Source organism: Trichoplusia ni, chromosome 3 (assembly GCF_003590095.1).
Source record: "Trichoplusia ni isolate ovarian cell line Hi5 chromosome 3, tn1, whole genome shotgun sequence".
Taxonomy (NCBI): Eukaryota; Metazoa; Arthropoda; class Insecta; order Lepidoptera; family Noctuidae; genus Trichoplusia; species Trichoplusia ni.
The window spans coordinates 4,235,025-4,260,944 of record NC_039480.1 but is presented as its reverse complement, the minus strand read 5'-3'; the positions used below and the strand labels follow the sequence as shown (position 1 = coordinate 4,260,944).

At 37.1% G+C, this 25,920-nt stretch overlaps 2 protein-coding genes across 10 annotated transcripts in view; one reads left to right on the top strand and one right to left on the bottom strand.

Moving 5' to 3' along the window:
• The window catches only part of LOC113508942, a 100,788-nt gene that overhangs the window by 34,226 nt on the left and 40,642 nt on the right, over positions 1-25,920 (top strand). The window lies entirely within an intron of this gene.
• The window catches only part of LOC113508944, a 56,276-nt gene that overhangs the window by 26,801 nt on the left and 3,555 nt on the right, over positions 1-25,920 (bottom strand). The window contains exons 2-4 of the mRNA XM_026892155.1: positions 7,858-8,217; positions 7,263-7,386; positions 5,241-5,477 (exon numbers count right to left, since the gene is read on the bottom strand). Of these exons, the coding sequence (XP_026747956.1) occupies positions 5,241-5,477; positions 7,263-7,386; positions 7,858-8,184 (688 nt within the window). The 5' untranslated portion in view covers positions 8,185-8,217. The remainder of the gene's footprint in view (positions 1-5,240; positions 5,478-7,262; positions 7,387-7,857; positions 8,218-25,920) is intronic.

The following is a 25,920-nucleotide window of genomic DNA, read 5'->3' as shown; positions in this document are numbered from 1 at the left end:
ACTTGAAGTCACCAATGCCGTAAACTCGCAAACACAAGAACTTTTATGTTTAAATCATTGTTGAAAGGTTGATATATTATTTTGTATACATACATATAGTAAAACAGATGTGCGAAAACAATTGGCGAGATATCCTCGATGCGGTGGGAGTAAGATAGTGAGCTATTCGGAGGATATTGGCGTCTCGCTTTCGCAAATGCAACTGGTATACTTTTCATTCCATTCATTTATTTCCATGCTAGCTGTTGCCCGCAACTTCGTCCGCGTCGTTAGAAGATATAAGTTAGGATTTTTTGAACGGAAGCCCTCGAAGATGAATATTTTTCCTCCTATTAGTTTCAGAGTGATGTAATATAACCTAAAATCTTCCTTGATGAATGGTATATTAAACCCAAAGAGATTTTTTCAATTTGAACCAGTAGTTCCTGAGATTAGCGCGTTCAAACAAACAAACCCTTGAGCTTTATATATTAAAAGTATAGATTGACTGTATGGATAGCCGAGTGGTTGAGGTCACCACGCCAAATCCACTGCGAGCATATAATATTACCTTAACGTGTGATAGACCCTCAGAAGACGTTTTTAATGCCTCAATGATCGCGTGGATAGCAAAGTGGTATATCTCAGCACGCCAAAGAATGCTGAGCGCGATATGTTAGTTCAATCCCCGAGTGTGTTTTTTTGCAATATTTTATTAATAAAGTCTTTTTGAATGGTTTTGTTTGTTTCATGAATGCTTATTCTAAGATTAGCTGTCTTTTTGCATGTGCTTCTAATGTTTGTTAAACTTCTCTTCTTGTGTTTTTTTTTGTCTCAATATTGATAACCAAATGAGTTATTAAACTTGTCCTTGTTTGAATATATAAATAATTATTTTTTTTGTTTTTGTTACAGGTAAGTTCTTCTAATTCAATAATATTAGAGAAAGATTTTTGGTAAGTACTTACTATAAACATGACACGTATTCAACTCGTTTAATACAATCGTCAGTTGTTTTTTAGAAATTTAAGTTGAGTGTTGGCGAAAAGTTATAAAACCAGTTAAGTGCGAGTCTGTTAAATAGTATTTTATTCTGTTGTTTTATTAGTTGTACATAAATTTTATCTGGCCGTTCGTTACTACAAGAACTATTGTATAACACAAAAGTAATGAACAGTGAATTAATTTTTCACCTTACGCCGATGTGAATGTAGCGAAATGGCCAAGCCACATATTTTGACTAAGGTGTAGGGTTTGTGAAGTTAGGGCGTGTAGTGTTAGAAGCTTGGCTCTACATGAGATCTGTACCTCTACCATGAGTTGCCATCGAAAACGTCAATGACGTTACTACAGTCGATAGCGTATAAACGCGGTTCGAATAGTTTTCAATCGGACTCATACCATGAGTTTAAAAAACCTTGACGCGCTCGCTATCGAGAGCTCGATTGTTATTGTAGTATTCGTGTTGTCATACTTGTCATTTTGTCGACCGTGCCTAACTTCACGCCTAATGTAGTTGTTTCTTTCTAACGTTGCTTAAAAGACAGAGTAAGATATATATTCCCGAAAAAGCTTCAAATCTACATTAATAATTTCATGCAGGACTACGGTAAACTCGATCGAAACCTTATATGAATAATAAAACATAAAAAAATATTGATTTTGAGTCGACAACATATATCCGCAGATTTCGGATTATGGAGAATTTCGTTAAATTCCGATGGCAAAAAACAAACCGCTCAAGTCGCCATCTTTGCCGTTGAAGTTTCGCAAAGTGTTTTTTTTTTAATTATGCGGTTGATGTAGATATACGAACTCTTTTGATATCACAAATAGATGGACACTTTTCTTCTTGCTCTTTTGGGTTTTAGTAATTTTTCATTATTAAATTGAAAGCGGTGTCGTGGGTACCTAGGAATGGTTAGTGGCGCAACTTTGGGGAGTACCTATGTCTTGCGATTGATCGCGATAGTTTTGTTGAATTGTTTCATATACCGATAAACTGTGCATCTATTGAAACTAATATTATAAATGCGAAAATTTCTCTGTCTGTCTGTCTGGCTTTCACGCCAATCCTACTGAACCGATTGTATTGAATTTGACAGATAGCCTGATGGAAACGGGGACCACCGAACGCTATAAACTGAAGTCCACGTGGACGGAGTCCTGGGCTACAGCTAATGTTTGAATAATCCTAATACTTTTTAAACTTCATAGAGCGTAAAATATTCAGTATATTTTAATATAATTTAATATTACTTAATGAACTATTGGTTGGGATGGAGCCCTCTGTGAACGCTGACTTATTTCCAGCGTTTCTGTAATAATGAATTTATGTATGTTTCATTGTAAAAAAGTGACAGCGTGTATTCAATGTAAATTGACTTTTAACTAGTGCTACTTGATTTTAAATACTCTCTTGCCGACATGATTCTCACAAGAAATACTCAAAACTAAACAATTACTATAAACCGAATACCGTTTCACACCTTGTTTAGCAAGTGAGTTACTTAACTACAATCGTAATGGTATTTGTCGATACCATCTGTCAAATTTGTGACTCATGGTACCGTTTTCTTAGAGAAACCACCGCAAAACGTTACGCGCTCGCTACTCGCTGTCGAAGACGTTTTGAATGTTTCGATAGGTTTTATTTGTCAACTCATACTACCGATTTTAGTTTGTCAAGTGACCGCTAGGGGCGCTGTACATTTTGTCATAGATATTTTTTATGCAGACGCTAGCGAGACCTCATGGTAGAGGTACAGTACCTCTACCATGAGTTGCCATCGAAAACGTCAATGACGTTACTACAGTCGATAGCGTATAAACGCGGATCGAATAGTTTTCAATCGGACTCATACCATGAGTTTAAAAAACCTTGACGCGCTCGCTATCGAGAGCTCGATTGTTATTGTAGTATTCGTGTTGTCATACTTGTCATGTTGTCGAACGTGCCTAACTTCACGCCTAATGTAGTTATTTCTTTCTAACGTTGCTTAAAAGACAGAGTAAGATATATATTCCCGAAAAAGCTTCAAATCTACATTAATAATTTCGTGCAGGGCTACGGAAAACTCGATCGAAACCTTATATGAATAACAAAACATAAAAAAATATTGATTTTGAGTCGACAACATATATCCGCAAAATTCGGATTGTGGAGAATTTCGTTAAATTCCGATGGCAAAAAACAAACCGCTCAAGTCGCCATCTTTGCCGTTGAAGTTTCGCAAAGTTTTTTTTTTTTTTTCTTTATGCGTTTGATGTAGATATACGAACTCTTTTGATATCACAAATAGATGGACACTTGCTCACTTGCTTGCTCTTTGGGGTTTAGTAATTTTTCATTAATAAATTGAAAGCGCGGTGTTGAGGGTACCTAGGAATGGTTATGTGGCGCATCTTTGGGGAGTACCTATGTCTTGCGGTTGATCGCGATAGTTTTGTTGAGCTGTTTCATATACCGATAAACTGTGCATCTATTGAAACTAATATTATAAATGCGAAAATTTCTCTGTCTGTCTGGCTCGCTTTCACGCCAATCCTACTGAACCGATTGTATTGAAATTTGACAGATAGCCTGATGGAAATGGGGACCACCGAACGCTATATACTGAAGTCCACGCGGACGGAGTCCTGGGCTACAGCTAGTGTTTGAATAGTCCTAAAAATGTTAAACCTCATAGAGCATAAAGTATTCAGTATATTATAATATAATGTAATATTACTTAATGAACTATTGGTTGGGGTGGAGCCCTCTGTGAACGCTGACTTATTTCCAGCGTTTCCTTTATAATGAATTTATTTATGTTTCATTGTGAAAAAGTGACCGCGTGTATTCAATGTAAATTGACTTTTAACTAGTGCTACTTGATTTTAAATACTTTATTGCCGACATGATTCTCACAAGAAATACTCAAAACTAAACAATTACTATAAACCGAATACCGTTTCACACCTTATTTAGCAAGTGAGTTACTTAACTACAATCGTAATGGTATTTGTCGATACCATCTGTCAAATTTGTGACTCATGGTACCGTTTTCTTAGAGAAACCACCGCAAAACGTTACGCGCTCGCTACTCGCTGTCGAAGACGTTTTGAATGTTTCGATAGGTTTTATTTGTCAACTCATACTACCGATTTTAGTTTGTCAAGTGACCGCTAGGGGCGCTGAACATTTTGTCATAGATATTTTTTACGCAGACGCTAGCGAGCCCGGTCGCTCAAAACTCATGGTAGAGGTACAGATATCTTTTCGACAGCACGAGTCAAATGGGCTCGTCTTGGCAACATTTTACATGAAAATGTTTTTTGTGGGATTATTTATACAGAAATACATATTACGCATTCTTAAAATGTCTGTAGTACAGAAGATATTTATACAGTCTACCCAGAAAGTAGAGTCAGAATAAAAGGGTCTTAATTTACTTCTTCGATATTGAACTCTAACATTCCCGTTTTCTTTTTTTCTGTACGGATCTCTAAGAAACCATATCAACAATGTTACTTCTTTTTGCTCAACTCAAATAGTAACTATTAATATACGTTTTCGTGATTCTGTCAGCTATAATAGTTGTTGATTTAAGTAATTGACGTGCATACATGATATGTCAAAACATCTTTATAATTATATCTGACGAGTTTTCGTTCGTTATTTTTGGAGATCGCTGTGAAACTTTTTGTGTTAATAAATAAATAAATAATAAATGCGGACAACATCACATACATTGCTCTGAACCCAAAGTAAGTTGCTAAAGCACTTGTGTTATGGAATTCAGATACAACGAAGGTACCACAAACACCCAGACCCGAGACAATGTAGAAATGTGAATTTTTACATTGACCCGACCGGGGATCGAACCCGGGACCTCAGAGCTAGCGACACCTTGAAACCGGTGCGTACGCCACTCGACCACGGAGGTCGTAAACGGAAAGCCGAGTGGTAAAGATTATCAGTTTAAATCTACTGTGAATGATGCGATGTGTTACATGCGATTGAAGTAAAACTTCTCTTTTAGAATTTAATATCTTTTACTAATCATGATTTTTCTAAAAATTTTGATTGTTTTTTTTTATAAACTGTCTATCAAAAATATACAAAAAACGTAAGAATGTGACGCCATATTGCCGTAACGGACTTTCGTTGCATTGTCACCTCCTTACCTCCTAGTCGCGCCTAAAGAAGTTTTACCACAAAGAATACAAGTTAATGATCTAGACTAAAATCTAAATAAAATAACTGCAATAAAACTTACCGTTAGAATCATACCCCATTACCAAAACGTGTGTCAGATTCAACGCCGGTACTGTCAGATCACTCCATACAGCCAATGCTCTCGCCAAAGCTGTCGCCCTCAGCGGTACCATGATGCCGGCTGGTGGTCGTATCCAGCAGTCTTGCAGCCAACCCCTCACGACAGATCGAGTCGTTTGAGGTTTTAGGACAGGTGGGTGTGAGTCGAAGTTGCGTTTGTCGATCGGTGGTTTGGGATCTGAAAGTTTGAGATGGTTAAGTGCTGTCTTTGTGAACTGAATTTTCAAAATTGTGATGTTATATTAGTTTGAGGAGTTCGTAGCTAAGCTATAACTGAAAAATTGAATCGATCACAGGCTAAGCTGCGCTTGACACGGTTGGTTTGTAGATGAGTGTCATCTTTGTCATAACGAGTTCCTACGTGTTTCGGAAGGCACGTTTAATTGTGGGTCCCGGCTATTATTCATACATCTTTGACAGTCGTTACAGGTAGTCAGAAGTTAGAATGTTTGACAACTAGTCTGACTAAGGGGTATTGTGTTGTTTAGGTAACAGGGTTGAGGAGGTCAGATAGCCAGTCGCTCCTTGTAAAACACTGGTACTTAGCTGCATCCGGTTAGACTGGAAGCCGACCCCAACATAGTTGGGAGTAGGATGATGATGATGAGTTTATCATCTTTCTTACAAGTCTTTTCTGATGACGCTGGAGTCGACTTTTATAAGATTACTTAATTGATTTTGATTAGACTAAATTTATAAATTAGGTTAGGATAAAAGTTCTACGCGATCGAGAAATGTGATGCTAATTAAAGATTAAAACACTAGAAAGTGTTTTAGCGAGAGTTAATTAACACATGATTAACTAAAACGTTAATTGCTCTTGCATCATAATTAACGAACAATGTGTAATTAATTGTATGTATAAAGTCTGAAAGTATTTGGAAACTTGCGTTGTTTTCTACGACGCCACGTATACACCGTGATTTTTTAGTCGTCTTACAAAAGCAGCCCAGTTCATGTATCCAATGACTAGAAAACGTTCATGAAAAAAAAATAGGTATTTATGAGATTTGAATAAATTTAAAATGCAATTTTTATTCAATATTATGATGCAATTCGTAGTTTTTTAGATACACAGCTCTGTTGCGAGCGCGGTCCGAGCCTTGTAACAATGGTGAGGGGCGCGGGCGGCGGCATTTTTATCATTTTCAAGAGTACATTTCAGATTTCTCTTGTTTAATTTTTCTTCGTACTTATTATCTTAGTTGAAGATAAAAAAATAATAATCGCGCCTAGGGGTATTTTACGTCGGATACATGAACTGGGCTTCTTTTGTAAGACGACTAAAAAATCACCGTGTATATTCAATCTAAAACGCGATCTGTGATCAATATCCATGATCATACTCTGACGACCTCCGTGGTCGAGTGGCGTACGCACCAGTTTCAAGGTGTCGCTAGCTCTGAGGTCCCGGGTTCGATCCCCGGTCGGGTCAATGTAAAAATTAACATTTCTACATTGTCTCGGGTCTGGGTATTTGTGGTACCTTCGTTGTATCTGAATTCCGTAACACAAGTGCTTTAGCAACTTACTTTGGGTTCAGAACAATGTATGTGATGTTGTCCGCATTTATTATTTATTTATACTGCAGATTGACCGTCAATGAATATAAGGCACTTTTATTCTAAATTTCGATCACGGATTTTGATCAAGGGTAATCATGATTGGGATGGAGTGAATACGGGATACCTTTATAAAGCATACTAATCACTGTACCATTGATGTTAAAAAAATAGTACACTTTATAATTGTTGTGTTTATACTAAAGATAAATGTTTACTATTCAAACATGTATCAATCAAAATCAAAATGTTTTTATTTCAAGTAGACCCAAAATGGGCGCTAAACTACGTAAGATTTTCGTTAGATTACAGATCTAGCGCCTCTACTTTCGTATAAGTATGTTCCTCAGTTTTTCAACTAGATGGCGTTGTGTGAAAGTTATGGAATGTTCTTAAATTACCATTGTCAGCCTTGGGATTCCTCTGTCCTGGTATCTCCAGGATATCTTCCTCTGTGTCTCGTATTTTTGGTGGTGGTTCATCGTCCATCGCTCTTGTTGTAGCCTGCATCGGAACTGTTTCAGTCTGAAATTGTATGTAATTAAATTTAGTAGGTAGTTAAGATGATGCTGTTTTGATTTTTTTTTGTATATAAAACGATTCCCGCATTTTGGATTTAATTCTTAGGTCGTGAGGGTTTCACAAGCATTCTAGTCACATGCGCAGAAAAACTAAAATTATCGTGTATCACACAAATGCTTATCCTATTCGGGGATTGAACCCTCGACCTAGCGCTTAGCGGATCGCGCATAGCCGCGTATTTGAGTCATCACGCCAAACCCACTGCGTTTCGTGTTGCGGGCTCAATCCCCGCGTAGGACTGTGTGATCCACGAATGCTTGTCCTGAGTCTGAGTGTCTTTGTGCATGTGACTTGAATGTTTGTGAAACCCCTCTGATACAATGATTAAACTTCATCTACGCCTCTTTTAAAAAAATCTATTCAATGGGACAGTCCTACTACATATAAATACACAACCCTTAGTTTATTATTTACCTTAAGACTTGTATCAATATTATTACTCGTATTAGATCTATTATCGTCGACGACATTGTTCGATGGCACGGTTATATCAACAGTTGTTTCATCTGTAGCTGTTTCGCTGCTCTCTTGTTCTCTATTTTTTATTTCACTATCATCATCAGTAACGCCATATTCAGTTGTGGTTCTCAGATCTTCTTCATCGACTATGACTGTAGTGTCATCGTTTTCAATGATTTCTTCGCTTTCTTTGACTTGTTTTATTTCGCTTGAAGTTAGATCTTCGCTGTTAGTTGTTGCTATGTAGATTAATGCTAGTAGTATTATTGTTTTGGCTGCCATTTTTTGTTTTTAGGACATTCTTTGGTGGGGTTTCTGTGGACAAAAAGGTTATCTTAGTATGTTTTGTATTTTAGTTTATTACAAATTTGTACGAAAGAATCTTGAGTAAAATTAGTCAAGCTGTCAAAGTTGGCATTTGACAGCACCCTAAATCGACACATCTTTTGTACACAACTGGCTAATCAAAAGTAACAGTTCACAGTTTAGTTTATAACCTGGATTGACACATATGATAACATTTACCTCGGTTTTATGGTCCTGTGGTATTATTTATTTTATTTATAGCGGGCATAGTCGCTATCAACAGCTAGTCAGTAACATATTCTGTCTTAAGTATGAAAAGCAATAAAAATACACACATCCATCCATCATTGAAAATTATAAATTACCAAGGACCAATTCAAACTTCACTTCCGAAATTATTTTGCAATTACTCGTCTCTCCCGTCATCACGATTGCCTCTTACATCTCAAGATAATTTCGCATATTTTCTCTAACCATCCTTGTCCCACTTCACATCACACACATCTCCCATCCCTTTCTGATGTTAAATTAGATGACGTCATTTTTGGGCTGCTGTTTCTTTAATAATTTCTTTTGGCTGTACATCGGGTCTCGATTTTTACGTAATCGCGAAAGCTAAAGTTGTTGATACACTTGGGCATTTACTTGTAACAGAACGAAAATTACTCTCTGAAATATTTTAGTACATCACGAACCGAATATTTTGTCGAGAAGGTATAAATAGCTCCTTATAAGTAACTAGCTTTTCGCCCGCGGCTTTGGCTGCGTCGATGTCGGTTATATCGCGATTCCAAGAGAACTCTTCAAAAGTCCGGGATAAAAACTTTTCTATGTTCTTTCTCAAGGTCAACTTTATCTCTGTACCAAATTTCATTAAAATCGGTTCAGTGGTTTAGACGTGAAAGCGTAACGGACCGACAGATAGATAGACTAACAGACAGAGTTACTTTCGCATTTATAATATTAGTAGGGATGTCATATCCCTTTAAATTACTTCAAATGTATGGGAATGACATTCCGTTTCAACAAGTGACGTGACTTTGACTTGTCAGTTCTTGCTTGTCATTCTTTGACTGCACGGATAGCGAAGTGGTAAAAGGCAACATGCGAAACCCACAAGTGACGCGGGTTCGATACCCGCGTAGGACAAGCCTTTGTGTGATCAACGAATGCTTGCCCTGAGTCCGGGTATCATTCTGTTTGTGAAACTCTCCTCGACAGAAAAATAGAATTCCTTAGTACGAGAGTCGTTTTTTTAAGTACAATTACATCGGAGTTATTCGTCAGCGTTAGCTCTCGGTGAAATGTTATACAGGCTGTATCTGTATGCATACATCTTAAGAGTAAATTATTCTCAAAAAACAGATGAGTCATCCCGTTTTTGTCGAGTCCAAGTATTTAGGGGTCCTCGTCTCGTTGGTCCTTTTGTGCTTCTTACATAATGGATCCGGATTCCGATTGGATATGTATCTTGTTGATATTTTGCTTGAGTTAAATCTGTTAAACGTATCTTTTATTTGTGTATCGTAATACGTATATAACATGTGGAGGTGACCTTGTTTCGATCCCAATGCAGGCAGAACCAATGTGGCTTTTTTAAAGTTGACAAACGGTGATTGAATTCATCACGATTAAAGTTTTAGCCCAAATATTAGGATGGGTATCCTGACTGGTCAGATAGGCAGTCGCTTCTTGTAAAACACTGGTACTCAGCTGGATCCGCTAAGACTGGAAGCCGACCACAACATAGTTGGGAAAAGGCTAGGCCGATGATGATCTTGACTGGCCTGTTGGTCTAGACTCTAGTGGTTAGTTGCCCTGACTGCTGTACCGGAGATCGTTGGTTCAATTCCCAGCCAAGACAATGTTTGTGTGATGAGCACGATAATTTGTTCTCTGTCTGGGTGTAATTTATCTATAGTATGTATGTAGTTAGATATAAGTATATTTATCAGTTGTCTAGTACTCATAATACAAACTTTGCTTAGTTTGAGACTAGATGGCGTTTATTAATATCTGAACGTACCCTAACCTGCTTTGGTATAAATAAATAAAAATAAAAAGCCTTTTATTTCTTGCTTCCAATATCACAAATTCCATAACAGTGTGCAGGCAAAATAAAAACAAAAAAATAAATAAAAAATGAATGTGATTATATATAACACGCAAAAAAAGATTGTAAAATTAATATATTCAGAACCATTTAATTTTTTTTTATTAAATAATGATTAAAAATAACAGTAATACTGCTTTGTTATGAACCTAAAATGAATTTAAAGAAAGCATACAAAATTACGTCATATTAAAAATGTTGGCTACATAGTATCTTAAGAGAAACCCTTAATTAAGATTAATGATTTGCAATTAGCATTATTTAAGATAAACATGTTCTGGGACCTTATGCCTAATTTGTTGAACTCTTAAATCTAGGTTCGAAATTCTAGGTCAACTGCTTTAAATGAAATTACGATACATTAACTGAAGTCGAATCAACAAGGTTTTAGCTTCAAATCAATACTAGTGAGTAGATTTATTAAAAATAAACTAGCTGTGCCACGCGGTTTCACCCTCGTGAATACGTAGATCCCGTTCTCGGTGCCTTTATATTATTGGGGGCGGAGTTGGATCCAAGAAATCACTATCTTAACAAAAGTCAAGATTACTTAATATGGTGGTTAAGTATTCTTAAATTTCCCGCTCAATTTCTTTTTCTTACATAAGAATCTTCTCTTGACAATAAAAAATACAACAAAAAAAGCATCAGCGATATCGGTCCAGCCGTTCACGCGTTTTGCCGTGACCAGGGGAAATAGGGATTATTTTTTATATACATAGATTATATATTAAAAAAATAAAACTTTAGGCAGGACTCGAATAGGCTTCTCCTGGCTACACACGCCAGTTATTCGCGACACTTCTTTTCGACAAGTGATGTGACTTTGACGTGTCAGTTCAATACATTTGAGTGATTCGTCAGCGTTAGCGCGAGGAGTAATGGGACCTGTGTTTAAAACTATTCAAATTCTACTCATATCTTTAATCTAAATTGAGCCCATTTTCCTAGTAGAACTATACGCAATTTTAAGTCATGTTAAGCAATAATGTGCCTTATTGCTTTAGAGTTAAAGGCTTTATCTATGGACGATGTTTTTTTTTCTATCCCGTTGAGATGAAAATGATTTACATAAACGTGTCACTAGGCCTAAATGTTAAAAAAACGGGTTAAAAACAAGTTGAGCTCACGAAACTGAGGTTTCCGCACGTTTATGCAAAGAGAATTGGTCACCCATCCATTTATGACCGTAACAACGGTAATATTTTTTTTGTTGTTAGTTTTTGGAGTAATTTTAACTGTCTAACTCATCATCGGCCTAGCCTTTTCCCAACTATGTTGGGGTCGGCTTCCAGTCTAACCGTTTTCAGCTAAGTACCAGTGTTTTACAAGGAGCGACTGCCTATCTGACCTCCTCAACCCAGTTAACTCGGCAACACGATACCCCTTGGTTAGACTGGTTGCCAGACTTTCTAACTTCTGACTACCTGTAACGACAGTCAAAGGTGTATGAGTAACGGCCGGGACCCACAATTTAACGTGCCTTCCGAATCACGGAGGAACTTGTCATGACAAAGACGGTCACCCATCTACGGACCAAACGCGTCAAGCATAGCTTAACCTGTGATCGATTCACTTATGCGGTTATAGCTTAGCCACGAGCTTCTCTTTCAACTGTCTAACTATCCAGGTTTATTAGATACAGGCCAGTGTTATAACAACTGACTTATACACAGTGGAGTCTTAGTAAGGTACCTACAAATCGCCTTTGTAGGAGACAGACTTACAAACAGACAAGCAGGCAGATAAGCAAACTAAACTGAATTCAGCTAAGTACCAGTGTTTTACAGGGAGTGACTGACTATCTGACCTCCTCAAAAGAAAAAAGGAGTGGTTTTATAAGTTTGACCCCTATGTGCGTTTATCTGTTTAAACATGCATAAAAACTTTGGCATTACACTTATATGGTATATCTGTGTGTTCGTTACCCCTTTTGTGCCTAAACGGCTGCACCGATTACGATGAAACTTGGTATTTCAGTAGCTGATGCCCAAGATTAACACAAAGGCTATTTTTATCTGTCTTCATCAAAGGAGTGTAATGTTTTTACAGTTATAACCATCCACAATTTAAGATACGTATGTTATTATAATTTGAAAGGTAAATAATTAATTATGATCATAATTCGTTCCGTAATATTTCTTTAAAGTTACTTGCAAAAATATTTTTTTGTTTAAAATTTATTTAGATACGGTCAATAACCTGTAACTTGTATTGCCTTGAGGTCAAGGGCTTTAGAATATATTTTACAATTAATTATGTTTATTATAACCGATAAAGATAAAGAGCGCGGTTGGTCTTCAGATGGGTCATTATCATCCTAGCCTTTTCCCAACTAGGTTGGGGTCGGCTTCCAGCCTAACTGAATTCAGCTAAGTACCAGTGTTTTACAAGGAGTGACTGACTATCTGACCTCCTCAATATTAAGGATCGGTGTTATAAGTTTGACCCCTATGTGTGTTTGTCTGTTTGTTATATCTTAGCTCACGAACGAAATGAGCGATTTCAATTTAGTTTGTATTCTATTAGAGATGAATTATATGTGAGTCTTCTTAGATATGTTTGATAAAAATCTGTATAAACATTTAATGGATTTGGGGGTCTTTTTATTATTTTTGCAACTGTTATAATTGGTTTCACTCTCTCCGCAACTTATTCGGCCATTAATATGTATCCTTGAACTTTTTGAATTTTGTAAACTTAATTATAATTTTAATTATCTATCTACATTCTATCGGCTTATCATAGATTCATATTAAACTCGTAAATATTACCTTGCTTAATGAATAACTCATGTATGTGTAAAGGCCTAAATCGCAGATTATATTGCCAATAGTTTAATGGTTTAAAAAAAGGAGGTTTTCAATTTAACGGTATTTTTTTATGTTTGTCACCTGACAACTTTGGACTGGGTGAATCGATTTTGTTAAGTTTTTTTTTTATTTTACATGATTTGAAATTAAAACCTGTTATACTTTTCTCAACCAATTTCATGAGGTTTTGTTCAGTAGTTTTTCTATTTGAAGTCCTAACTTTAAACCTTCCTACGTATTTCTTTTATTCAGTGTATTAAATATACCTAATTGAAATATTAAATATAATTGAAATCTCATGTGTCATCACCGGCTGTCATGGTATGGGCATGTTATGCGGAGGAATGAAAATTATGTGGTGAGGAAGGCGTTAAGCATGGATGTGGATGGATATAGGGGAAGAGGACGACCAAAAAAACGATGGATGGATTGTGTGAGACGATATGGCTGTAAAGAGTGTTTCTTGTGAGATGACGGCCGATAGGAAGGTATGGAAGAAGATGACATGTTGCGCCGACCCCAAATAAAATAATTGGGATAAGGGCAGGGGAATGATGATGATGATGATGTGTCATCACTTACCAGGTCAGTTTTAGTGCCAAGTGGTGAAGCCCCACTTCCATGCGTTTAATTATCTTTATTTTATATTCTATTTTAGACATTTGATTAAAAAGAAAATACATATAAATCGTGTCATTCTATCTTTCGAAAATGGATATGTTCTTACCGAACTGATAATTCATTGCTTTTGAGAGAGACAAGTCGAAAAAGAGTGGGGATCCTTTGCCCTGCAGTGGGCAATATGTCGCTAGTAATGAAAATAAACCTCGGAATGTTTTTTTTGCCATCTAGTTTTTTGCCCATCGCTGGACTAATATTCCCCCTAAACATTACGACAGCGCATCTGTTAATATCTAAGCAAGCAAATCTGCGTTCCGAGTGTAGTAAGCATTGTGTAAGATATTGCGTGCGTTGAGGTCAAGACGGCAATGTCATAGAAACGAAACGATACGATTATTGTTATGTAGCTAAAGGGTACAAACAGACAGACAGCAGAGGGTTGGAAATAGGGCTGAGGCTCCGCTGTCCGTTAGTTAATACGTCAGTCTGTCTGTCCATCCGTAAGTATGTCTGTCCGTCGGTAAGTATGTCTATCCGTCCGTACGTAAGTCTGTCCATCCGTCCATCTGACAGTCCGTCGGTCCGTCTATCACCAGGCTGTATTCCAAGAATTGTGATAGTCAGATAGGTGTAATGTCAACTGTTGAGGTATGTATTTCTGTTGAAGCTAAAACAAAAAAGTAAAAGAAACGCTAATTACGGTCATAATTTTGATGGGTGAACAATTTTTGTTGCACTTCTTTGAGCCTGAATTTGTATCGCAATTTCTTTAGCCTATATTTGTACAGAACTCTTAGTGTCTCAATTCTGAATCACACTTAACCATTTTTGCATATGACTCACTTCGATTTCAAAATCAGTCGATCTCTCGATCCCTCTAAAAATACTCTCAATAAAACCGTTAATAACTTATCATGAATTCGTCACGAAAATTATAACAATAACACTTACATCTGAAAAACTTGAACCCAGAAAGTACGTTAACCCAAGCACAGTGAAATTAGCAACAGTCGTTAACTACACAATTAATTCAAGAACATCATCATTGTCTACGTTTTCTCATAAGATTAATATCAGGATGTCGACAATAATCGTTCAGTTTAACTATTAAACGTTTATATGCAACACTGGTAATGAAAGACCTTGTGTTATAGGTGATAGACTTGTGGTAAGACCCCTCGACTTCTAATAACAACGTCTCGAGTTCGATCCCGAAGTATGAAACGACTTTTTGAATGTTTTGTGTGTTTTAGACGGAAATATTAAAGTCTAGCTTTGTCCGTTGTTGCCCGCAGCCCGCTATGAATAGAAAATGATCCCACGGGAACATAAAATCGGGATGAAAATATATAATATATCCTATGTGTTAATATTAGCTATAAACTATCTGTGTACCAAGTTTCGTCTAAATCCGTACAGTAGTTTTTGCGTGAATGAGGAACAAACATCCATACGTACAAACTTTCGCGTTTATATCAATATTAGTAGCTTTCCGTGGTATTTCTTTTTTGGCTTACCTCTCAATTACATATATAAAATCCTTGTAATGCGGGGGTTTCACAAACATTCAAGTCACATGCACAAGACACCCAGACTCAGGACAAGCATTCGTGGATCACACAAATGCTTTTCCTACGCGGGGATCGAATAGAAACGTCGCGCGTAATGATTTTGGCGTGGTGACCCCAACCACTCGGCTATCCGTGCAGTTTCTCCCTACCTATTTAATTTTTCCTTTGGGCCTTTTTAATATGTGTATGTATAAATAACTAGCTGTTGCCCGCGACTTCGTCCGCGTGGTTAGAAGATATTAGGAATTTTTGAACGGAAGACCTCGAAGATGAATAATTTTCCCTGTTTTTTCCACATTCTCCATTTTATATTCGCTCTTATTAGTCGTAGCGTGATGGAATATAGCCTAAAACCTTCCTCCATTGAACACAAATATATTTTTTAAAATTTCAACCAGTAGTTCCAGAGATAAGCGCGTTCAAACAAAGAAACAAACAAACTCTTCAGCTTCATATATTAGTATAAATTATTTGCAAAAGGTCTTCAAATGCATTGCAAATGTTATTTTCAAACGATTCGTGTTAGTAGACCACACAAAACTGGTTATGTATATGTGTACGATTGAAACTGGTAATTATAAATACACATACATATTATGATGTAAACACACGTTTTCATAGATACTTTAGAGACAAGCAAGTACTTAGTTAACTTATGCGTTATTAATGTGACTAGCTGTTGCCCGCGACTCCGTCCGCGTGGACTTCAGTTTATAGCGCGGTGGTTGCCGTTTCCGTGGGATTGCTGGGATAAAATGAAGCCTTTATGCCCAAAAGTCGCTGTGTTCATATTTCAATACTAGCTGTTGCCCGCGACTTCGTCCCCGTGGGTAGAAGATATAAGTTATGATTTATACCTGCCCTATTTTTTTCACATTTTCCATTCTATCTTCGCTCCTATTAGTCGCAGCGTGATGGTTTATACCCTGAAGCCTTCCTCGATTAATGGTCTATTCAACACAAAAAGATTTTTTCAAATTGGACCAGTAGTTCCTGAGATTAACGCGTTCAAACAAACAAACAAACTCTTCAGCTTTATATATTAGTATAGAAGTATAGATTTACCACAATATTTAAGTCAAATTTGAAAGCCGTAGTCCATTCCAAGAAAAGTTTCATATTTTTCGACTTTGAAAACCCCCATCACCCTTCTTAAAACCACTTTTTCCATTCGAAAAAATGTTTTAGAGGTATTATAAACTTTTAATTTAGTGACACATGACCCTTTGTCCGTCTAATATGCTTATTCCCGCGTTTTTAAACACTCACTTTTCTTGTTTGTTTGTCGTTCCGGTTGGATTTTTGCAACTCAATTTTGAGTCACTCCCCGATAAGCTAGCAGGATGAAATTTTCAGGATAGCTTCAAATCCGATGACAATGCAATTTATAACTATAAAAACGGCTGAATCGATTTTGATCAAATTTTGATGGCGCGACATTTAAAAATGTCGGTTGCTAGATTTATCAAATCTATTAATTTTGTAAATTTGTTTTTCTTTAGCCTTGTTGTACGGAACCCTCTGTGTCGAGCCCGACTCTCACTTGACAGGTTTTTTAAGTACTTGATGTATGTAATTATGACAGTTTATATTAATAATTATTTTTTAGCTACAATCGTTTAAAAACTTAAGCCTAATATTCTCCACACAGCGTACTTGAGTAATAACGTTAAGTTTAAGTGAAGTATTACAAAACTACAGATTTAAAGGTTAAACGTTGATTATTTGTTTAACCGAGACCGTTTATCTTCATCAATTGGTGTCATGTGTATATTAGTAATTAACCGACTTCGAAATAAAGGAGTTATGATTTTTACTTGAAAGTAAGAGTTTCTTTGATGTAGTTTGTTTTTTGGATATGGACCCAAAGGGTAAAGCAATAATCAGGACCCTGTTGCTAAGACCCGTTGTTTGCTTGTCTGTGTGTGCTTATCTAATGAACCTTGATAGTTGATGTTTTCAACAGATACAGTTTTTTTTTATAAATATTGAGATCTTAGTACGCGACTAGCTCACAAGAAATCGGATCAATGGTCTTTCTATGTATGAGAGGCCTGCCGTGGGACAGTTACAGGCTTGTGATATTAACAGCTTCTGTATTGGCGCCCCACCGTGGGGCAGCTCACGAGCGTGCTGATCAATGCTCGTTCTCTGTATGAGAGGCCTACAGTGGGACAGTTACAGGCTTGTGATATTAACAGCTTCTGTATTGGCACCCCACCGTGGGGCAGCTCACGAGCGTGCTGATCAATGCTCGTTCTCTGTATGAGAGGCCTACAGTGGGACAGTTACAGGCTGGCATTATTCACAGCTTCTGTATTGGCGCCTCACCGTGGGACATCTCAAAATATCCTTTTAAAAGATACAAGATACGTTTGTTTCTACAATAAAAGTCTTTATTTTAACAATACAGTGATAAACAATACATTTTACGACAATGTCCTATCATTAGGATGGTGCGATGTGATCAGAATTATAATGCTATGACGTCATACGGTTTAAAACAATGTACTTGGCGTATTTACTATGGATGTTGTAAATATTTATACATACATCCTAGTATTTTCCCAACTATGTTGAGGTCGGCTTCCAGTCTAACCGGATTCAGCTAAGTACCAGTGCTTTACAAGGAGCGACTGCCTATCTGACCTCCTCAACCCAGTTACCTGGGCAACACGATACCCCCTAGTTAGACTTGTTGTCAGACTTTCTAGCTTCTGACTACCTTTAACCACTGTTGTTAATTTTATATTGAGTTTTTAGACAAGAAGATACAACGAGACTGTTTCCTTTTCTTACACATTGGCAATAAAATTTAAAATGTATGGTCTCCCATCAAATTTACAAACGTAGCAACCGTTAAATTACTCCAATATTATCACCAACGTTCTAGCCACCATGGTTCATTAGATACAGGTAACAAACGGTCAAACAGCGGAAACATAAACATACGGTTTTGATTTTACCTTTTCGGTATAGAATAATAAAATGTTGTCCAGGTAACGAGGTTGAGCAGGTCAGATAGGCAGTCGCTCCTTGTAAAACACTGGTACTTAGCTGCATCCGGTTAGACTGGAAGCCGACCGCCACATAGTTGGGAAAAAGGCTAGGCCGATGAGGTATAGAACAATAAAAACATAACCCGCCTTGTGACATAGTCGGTTAAAAAGGCAAAGTAACGATAATACGATACATTACATAAACGTAGGGTCAAATTAAGTAATCCGACTTTCCCTTTAAACTTATTGCATCCTAACTTTATTCATTGTAACCGAAAAAAACAATCACCAGTACAACTTGACCTTGAAACACGTTGAATAAGTATTCAATAAGGGGTCAGCTTACACCGGTCATCTCAATATGGTATCTCGGTAAAGTTTAACACATCTGTCGTGTTATATAAGAAGACTTTGACCGCGATTGTATAGTGTGTGGTTTAAAAATAACGTGGTTTAATATGTAGAGGGTCAATTTGGTATGGGTCACCACGCCAAACCTAAGGCGCGGTGTTTCGATCCCCGCGTAGGACAAGCGTTTGTGTGATCCACGAATGCTTGTCCTGAGTCTGGGTGTCTTTGTGCTTGTGACTTGAATGTTCGTGAAACTCTATTGATATAGGTCAGGACTTGACTGGACTGTTGGTCTAGAGGTTAGTGGCCCTGACTGCTATACCGGAGATCGTGGGTTCGATTCTCACCCAGGACAAATTCTTGTGTGATGAGCACTATCATTTGTTCTGTGTCTGGGTGTAATTTTATGTATATTATGTGTGTATTTAGAAATATATAAGTAAGTTTATCAGTTGTCCAGTACTCATAATATAAGCTTTGCTTAGTTTGAGACTAGATGGCGTTGTTCTTAAAGCGTAAGTCTATTTTTTTTTAAATTATTTAACGGCACAAAGTACTGCCCTGTCACCCAGACTTAGAAAAAGTATTCGTGTATCACACAAATGCTTGTCCTACGCGGGGATCGAACTAACACGTCGCGCCCAGTGGTTTTGGCGTGGTGACCTATACCGCTCGACTATCCGTGCAATCAACTTCGTTTTTAATTAATATTGTGCATAATGCATTATATATCGTGACTTAAATATCTATATTTATCCTTTAACTATAAAAGAGAATATATTGCCCATAATATATATCATTTATGAGAAGATGTTATCAACATTATAATAATTATTAAGATTTATAACACTACTTACATATGTTTCGGGATAAAATTATATTTGATTTTATGTATAACTAGCTGTTGCCCGCGACTCCGTCCACGTGGACTTTAGATTGTTCTAGTCTATACTAATCTATACTAATACTAGCTGACCCAGCAAACGTTGTTTTGCCAAATAAATTGTATCTAGTTGGATGTATTTTTTAATGCTACATTATAAAAAAGTAAAAACAAAAAAAATCGTCCAAAAAATAAAAATAATAATTTTAGTGTGGGCAACCCTTGTCACTTAGGGGTATGAAAAATAGATGTTGTTCTATTCTCAGTCCTATCCAATATGTATACAAAATTTCATAAGAATCGGTCGAACCGTTTCGGAGGAGTACGGTAACTAACACCGTGACACGGGAATTTTATATATTAGATATAAAGCTGAAGAGTTTGTTTGTTTGTTTGAACGCGCTAATCTCAGGAACTACTGGTCCAAATTGAAAAAATATTTTTGTGTTGAATAGACAATTCATCGAGGAAGGCTTTAGGCTACAAACCATCACACTGCGACTAACAGGAGCTAAGATACAATGGAAAATGTGAAAAAAACCGGGCAGGTATACCTAAATTATAACTTATATCTTCTACCCACGGGGACGAAGTCGCGGGCAACAGCTATTGTTTTATATAAACAATGGTATTTAATGAATTATGTTATATCCTCCATATCCATGCCAAACGCCCTCCTCACCACATGATTCTCATTCCTCCACATGAAATGCCCATACCATGACAGCCGAGGAGCTCGTGACTAAACTATAACTGCATAAGGGAATCAATCACAGGTTAAGCTACGCTTGACCCGTAGATGGGTGACCATCTTTATCATAGCGAGTTCCTCCGTGTATTGGAAGGCACGTAAAATTGCTGCGGCTGTTATTCATCTTTGACAGTCGTTACAGGTAGTCAGAAGCTTGAAAGTCAGACAACCAGTGCAACCAAGGGGTATCGTGTTGCCCAGGTACCTGGGTTGAGGAGGTCAGATAGGCAGTCGCTCTACAAAACAATGGCACGTAGCTGAATCAGGTTAGCCTGGACCCCGACTCCAAAATAGTTGGGAAAAGGCTAGGATGATGATGATGACCATGACAGCCGATTGCTCAGAGTATAATGCGAGCTAGCATTGTCTAGAATCCTATACATTGACAATTGTTTACACTAATGTATTCTTAACACGCGTTTGTTTTTTTTATCGTAAACTTAATTGTGGCATTGTGTAATTCTTTGAGTGATTAGAAAAAACGGTCAAGTGCAAATTGAGCTCTTGATAAGGAGAGTTCCTTAATAAAAAAAAGGTATATGTAGTAAATTTAATCAAAATCGGTTCAGCCGTTTTTGTAGTTTTAAACTGCAGTCTCATTGGGTTTGAAGCTACCCTGAAAATTCTGCTGCTGATTCAGCCTGCTAGCTTATCGGGAAGTGTATCAAAATTGAGTTGTAAAAATCAACCGGGACGACGGTGAAAGATTGTAGAAAAAGACTTTGACTTTACTTTTGTTATTATTGGATACATCTCCGCCCCCACTAATATAAAGGCACCGGGAACGGGACCTACGTATTCACGCGGGTCAAACCGCGGGGCACAGCTAGTTTATTTATATTTTTCCACGTTTTTATACAATCACATTCTTGTTTGTTTGTTTGTCGTGTGGATTTTTGAAACTCATTTTTGATGCACTTCCCGATAAGCTAGCAGGCTGAAATTTTCAGGGTAGCTTCAAACCCGATGACAATGCAAATAAAAACTATCAAAATTTACTATCATATTTTTTTTTATTTTTATTGCCTAAACCCTACCGTTTAACTCAGTCTCTATAACTTTCAGTTTAATTAACCTTCATTTATTAAGATTTTCGAAATCTTTTAAGTGTTTTTATTATGTATCATTCAAACAAGTGACCAAATCAAGTTTAAATGTAATATCGATGTCATATTCGAAGGTTCAATGACCGGTTTCGCATGCGCAAGGTCGTGGGTTCGATATCGGGCCTGTACTAATATGACCTTCACAATGTTACATATAATATTATTTAAGACTGTCTTTTTGGAGGAGCGTTTGTTAAACTACAACTGCAAAAGTTGTCGCAGGTTAAGCTACACTTGATAAGGTCGGTATGTGGATGGGTGACCATCTATGTTGTAACGAGTTCTTCCGTGTTTTTGAAGGCACGTTCAATTGTCGTTGCTGGTTATAAGATAGAAAATCTAACTAAGTGGTATCCTGTTGCCCAGGTAACTGGGTTGAGGAGGTCAGATAGGCAATCGCTCCTCGTAAAGATTTATTATTTTTTCCTATTTCTGCAATAAAAACATCATCTATGAAAATTTTAACTGTTCTATATAACACAGTTCATTAGATATCTCCGACTGAGACAAGAATACTGATTAATACAGATTCTTAGTTACATTTTACTTAATAAATTCAACCTACAACGGTCCACTGCTGGACATAGACCTTCCCCAAGTTGTTCCACACCACCCACCTTCCGTCCACCTAACCATTGTTTCCCCGGGTTGAAACGTTGACTTCAACCCACACCGAGGGCACGGCGTGGGGGTATGTGGGACTTCCACCGACTAACACCACTCCGGGCCCCTTCTCCTTTAGCCAGAGTCACGGGATTGCTCGCGCATGCTCTTCGTGACCCTGGCTGGCTCTAGTCCTTTGGACCCCTTCTCAAGGGATAGGTGTCAAAAGCCTACCCCTCGTTCCTTATAAGAACGGGTGCGCAGGACGACGCGCCCGTCTCCTTCTTGGTTCCGTCCACGATACATAATGCTTGAACGTAAACGGGTAAAACTATACGAAATAGACTTCTCAGCGTGTTTTCCCAGACGTCGTTCCGATTTACGAGACAGCAAGACGTTTAGACCGCTTGCTGGCAGAATATTAATATACCAAGGATACGTTTATGTATTCACACGGTTAAATTTCCGGGAACCAATGATCGTATCACGTTGTGTTTGTTTTGAAAAGGTCTATGCTTGTTGGTCTGGTGGTAAGTGGTTCCGATTGCTGTCCCAAAGGTCGTGGGTTCGATCCCCACTCAGGACTTATGTTTATGTGACGAGCATGATTGATTTTTCTGCGTTATGTATGTTTTTAGAAATATATAAGTTTGTCCGTTTTCTAGTAGGTATTTATAATACAAGATTTGTTTTGTTTGAGACTAGATGGCGTTGTGTGATTGTTTTGGAATATTATTGTTATTAAATTAATCTTTGACTTCATTTTGTAAGTATCTGGTGTCAGAGTTAAAACAGCTTTCAATTTAAATGAAAATAATCACCAATAAATTAATAGATTCAACACCACCATCACCAATAAATTAATAGAAGAAAAAAACTAAAAACTTACGACCTAATGCCACTCCATTCAAATTTGATCAAATAGTTGGAAATTGCATGGTCGTCGGGTTTGAAGCTACTCTGAAAATATCAACCTGCTAGCTAAAAAAAATCCAACCGGAACGACAAACAAACAAGAAAAGTGAGTGTTTAAAAACGTGAGAAAATCAGATTATCCAGTTCGAAGCTCTGAAGAATACTCTAGAGAAAAACGGATGAATTAAGACTTATCTAAAGTCGGTTAAACAAAGAGTTCAATATTCATTTGTATTTGAAGAATCTCAACCACCACTTTGTTGCATCGTTGTCTCATTTTAAGTTTCAATAATTATTTGCCCCTTATCGGACATTTTGGACCTTAGCAGGGTCAACGGAACAATATCGAGATACTCACTTTTTTTGGCATTCCAATGCAAGGATGTGAATTTGATTGTTTTTATTTTTATTTTATGTAGTTTTTCTAAACCGGATCTCGCATTAAAGTTATATTGGCTTAGGTATACTATACACGTGGTTCTACAATTGTTTGATTTTCGTAGAATTTGTTGTTTTCTGTTAAATCTATAAAGCTATTTTGTATTCATCGTCCTAGCCTTCTTTCTAACTATGTTAGGGGCGGCTTCCAGTTTAACCGAATTCAGCTAAGTACCAGTGTTTTATAAAGCGACTGCCTATCTGACCTCCTCAACCCCCAGTTACCTGGACAACACGATACCTTTTTTTTTTTTATTTAGTCTGGTTGTCGGACTTTCTAGCTTCTGACTACCTGTAACGACTGTCAAAGATGTATGAATAACAGCCGGGACATACAATTTATCGTGTCTTCCAAAATGCGAAAGAACAATTTATGACAAAGATGGTCAACCGTCGTCAAAAGTACGTCCAGAGGCTTACCTGGTAGGAACAGGCAGTTTTTTATTTCACACAACACAACGCCATCTAGTCTCAAACTAAGTAAAGCTTGTATTATGAGTACTAGACAACTAATAAACATACTTATATATTTCTAAATACATACATATTATAGATAAATCACACCCAGGCACAGAACAAATGATCGTGCTCATCACTCAAACATTTGTCCGGGATCGGGATCGAACCCACGACCTCCAGTATAGCAGTCAGGGCCACTAGCCATTTGACCAACAGTGTTAGGATAGGTCATATCACTCAACTATCACCTCTATAAAAACTAAAATCTTTGTCTGAAAAGACCAGCATTTTATTAACTTCCGCTTGTAAATTTATTGTGTATTTCAAAAGCATATTTTCTTTGTATCATATACATTTTATGTATAACAATAAAACATGATTTTATTTCGTTAGTTCAATAAGTTTTTTTTTACAAACGAATCAATTACTTTTGCAATAATGTTAGGTATTTATAATACAGCCTTGATCAATTTGATGTAATTTTAGTCCCTACATGTAAATATTAACACCAACTTAAAATTGAGTTTTATTATTTTAGGGATTTTTTTCTAAAATGCAAAGTAATATTTATTTATTTATTTAATTAACACACTAATCTACCATTAAAGGTTACTTAACCTAATGCGGTAGCTAGGACTAAACAAGGTCTAAGTATTTATGTGAACTATGGTTATTTGTCGATAATGCTGTGATAGAAAAATATATTTTGATGTTATTAATATTTTTATCACGTCTAGCAAGTTCGTAAGTCCTTCAAGGATCAGACAGCGTTGTTCATACATCTTACTAATATTACAAACGCGAAAGTTTGTATGTATTCCTCTTTCACGCAAAAACCACTGATCGGATTTAGACGAAACATGGTACACAGATAGTTTATAACCAGGATTAGCACATAGGGTGGTTTTTATCCCGATTTTATGTTTCCGTGGGATCATTTTATTTGTAGCGGGCGGGCCCGCGGGCAACAGCTAGTACATTGATCACGTATTTGGACCATGACATTAATATCTTGTTCAATTCAATCCTTTTGCTTTATTTGTCTGTGAAGTATGATTAGACACGTATCGAATTTATTTATTAATTTACAGCAAAAGTCATTTGTATTTTGTCGTTGTAAATAGACCTTCAAATACGAATTGTAAATTTTCGACTGCATGTAAAGTGTTAACTGTTATTGCTAACAATTAAACCAGTTTTTTTAATAAAACTAGTCAATTGGGGTTTGAAATCAATATACAGGAGTTTTAGTTACAAATATCATCATCGGCCTAGCCTTTTCCCAACTATGTTGGGGTCGGCTTTCAGTCTAACAGAATGCAGCTAAGTATCAGTGTTTTACAAGGAGCGACTGCCTATCTGACCTCCTCAACCCAGTTACCTGGGCAACACGATACCCCTTAGTCAGACTGGTTGTCCGACTTTCAAGCTTCTGTCTACCTGTAACGACTGTCAAAGATGTGTAAATAACAGCCGGGACGCTCAATTGAACGTGCAATCCAAATCACGGAGGAACGGAGGACATAGATGGTCTAAGGAGCGAACATATCAAGTGTAGCCTAATCTGTGATCGATCAACCTGTTCAGTTTTAGTTTAGCTACGAGTTGACTAGAATGTATATTAGAATGTACCGATCTAAATATTTAATGATTGTTTGTAAACAGATCCGGCGATACTAACATGCCTAGTTTGGCGGTCAATTGATAATGTTATTCAAATGACAGACAAACAATAGACGAATGCATAAACAAAACACTTTGTCTGTCGGTCAAACGGTTTGTATACAAAGTAGAAATATACTCCGGACATATACAAAATACCTATTCTATTAGTTGATGAAGATTTTTCATTATATTTTTACTAAGGAGAGTAACTAAACTACACTTGATAAGGTCGGCCCGTGGATGGGTGAACATCTATGTCCTATCGAGTTGCTTCGCGTTGAAGGCACGTTAATTTTTCATCATCAGCTTAGCCTTTTCCCAACTATGTTGGGGTCGGCTTCCAATCTAATTGGTTAGACTGGTTGTCAGACTTTTCAAGCTTCTGACTACCTGTAACGACTGTCAAAGATGTAGGAATAACAGC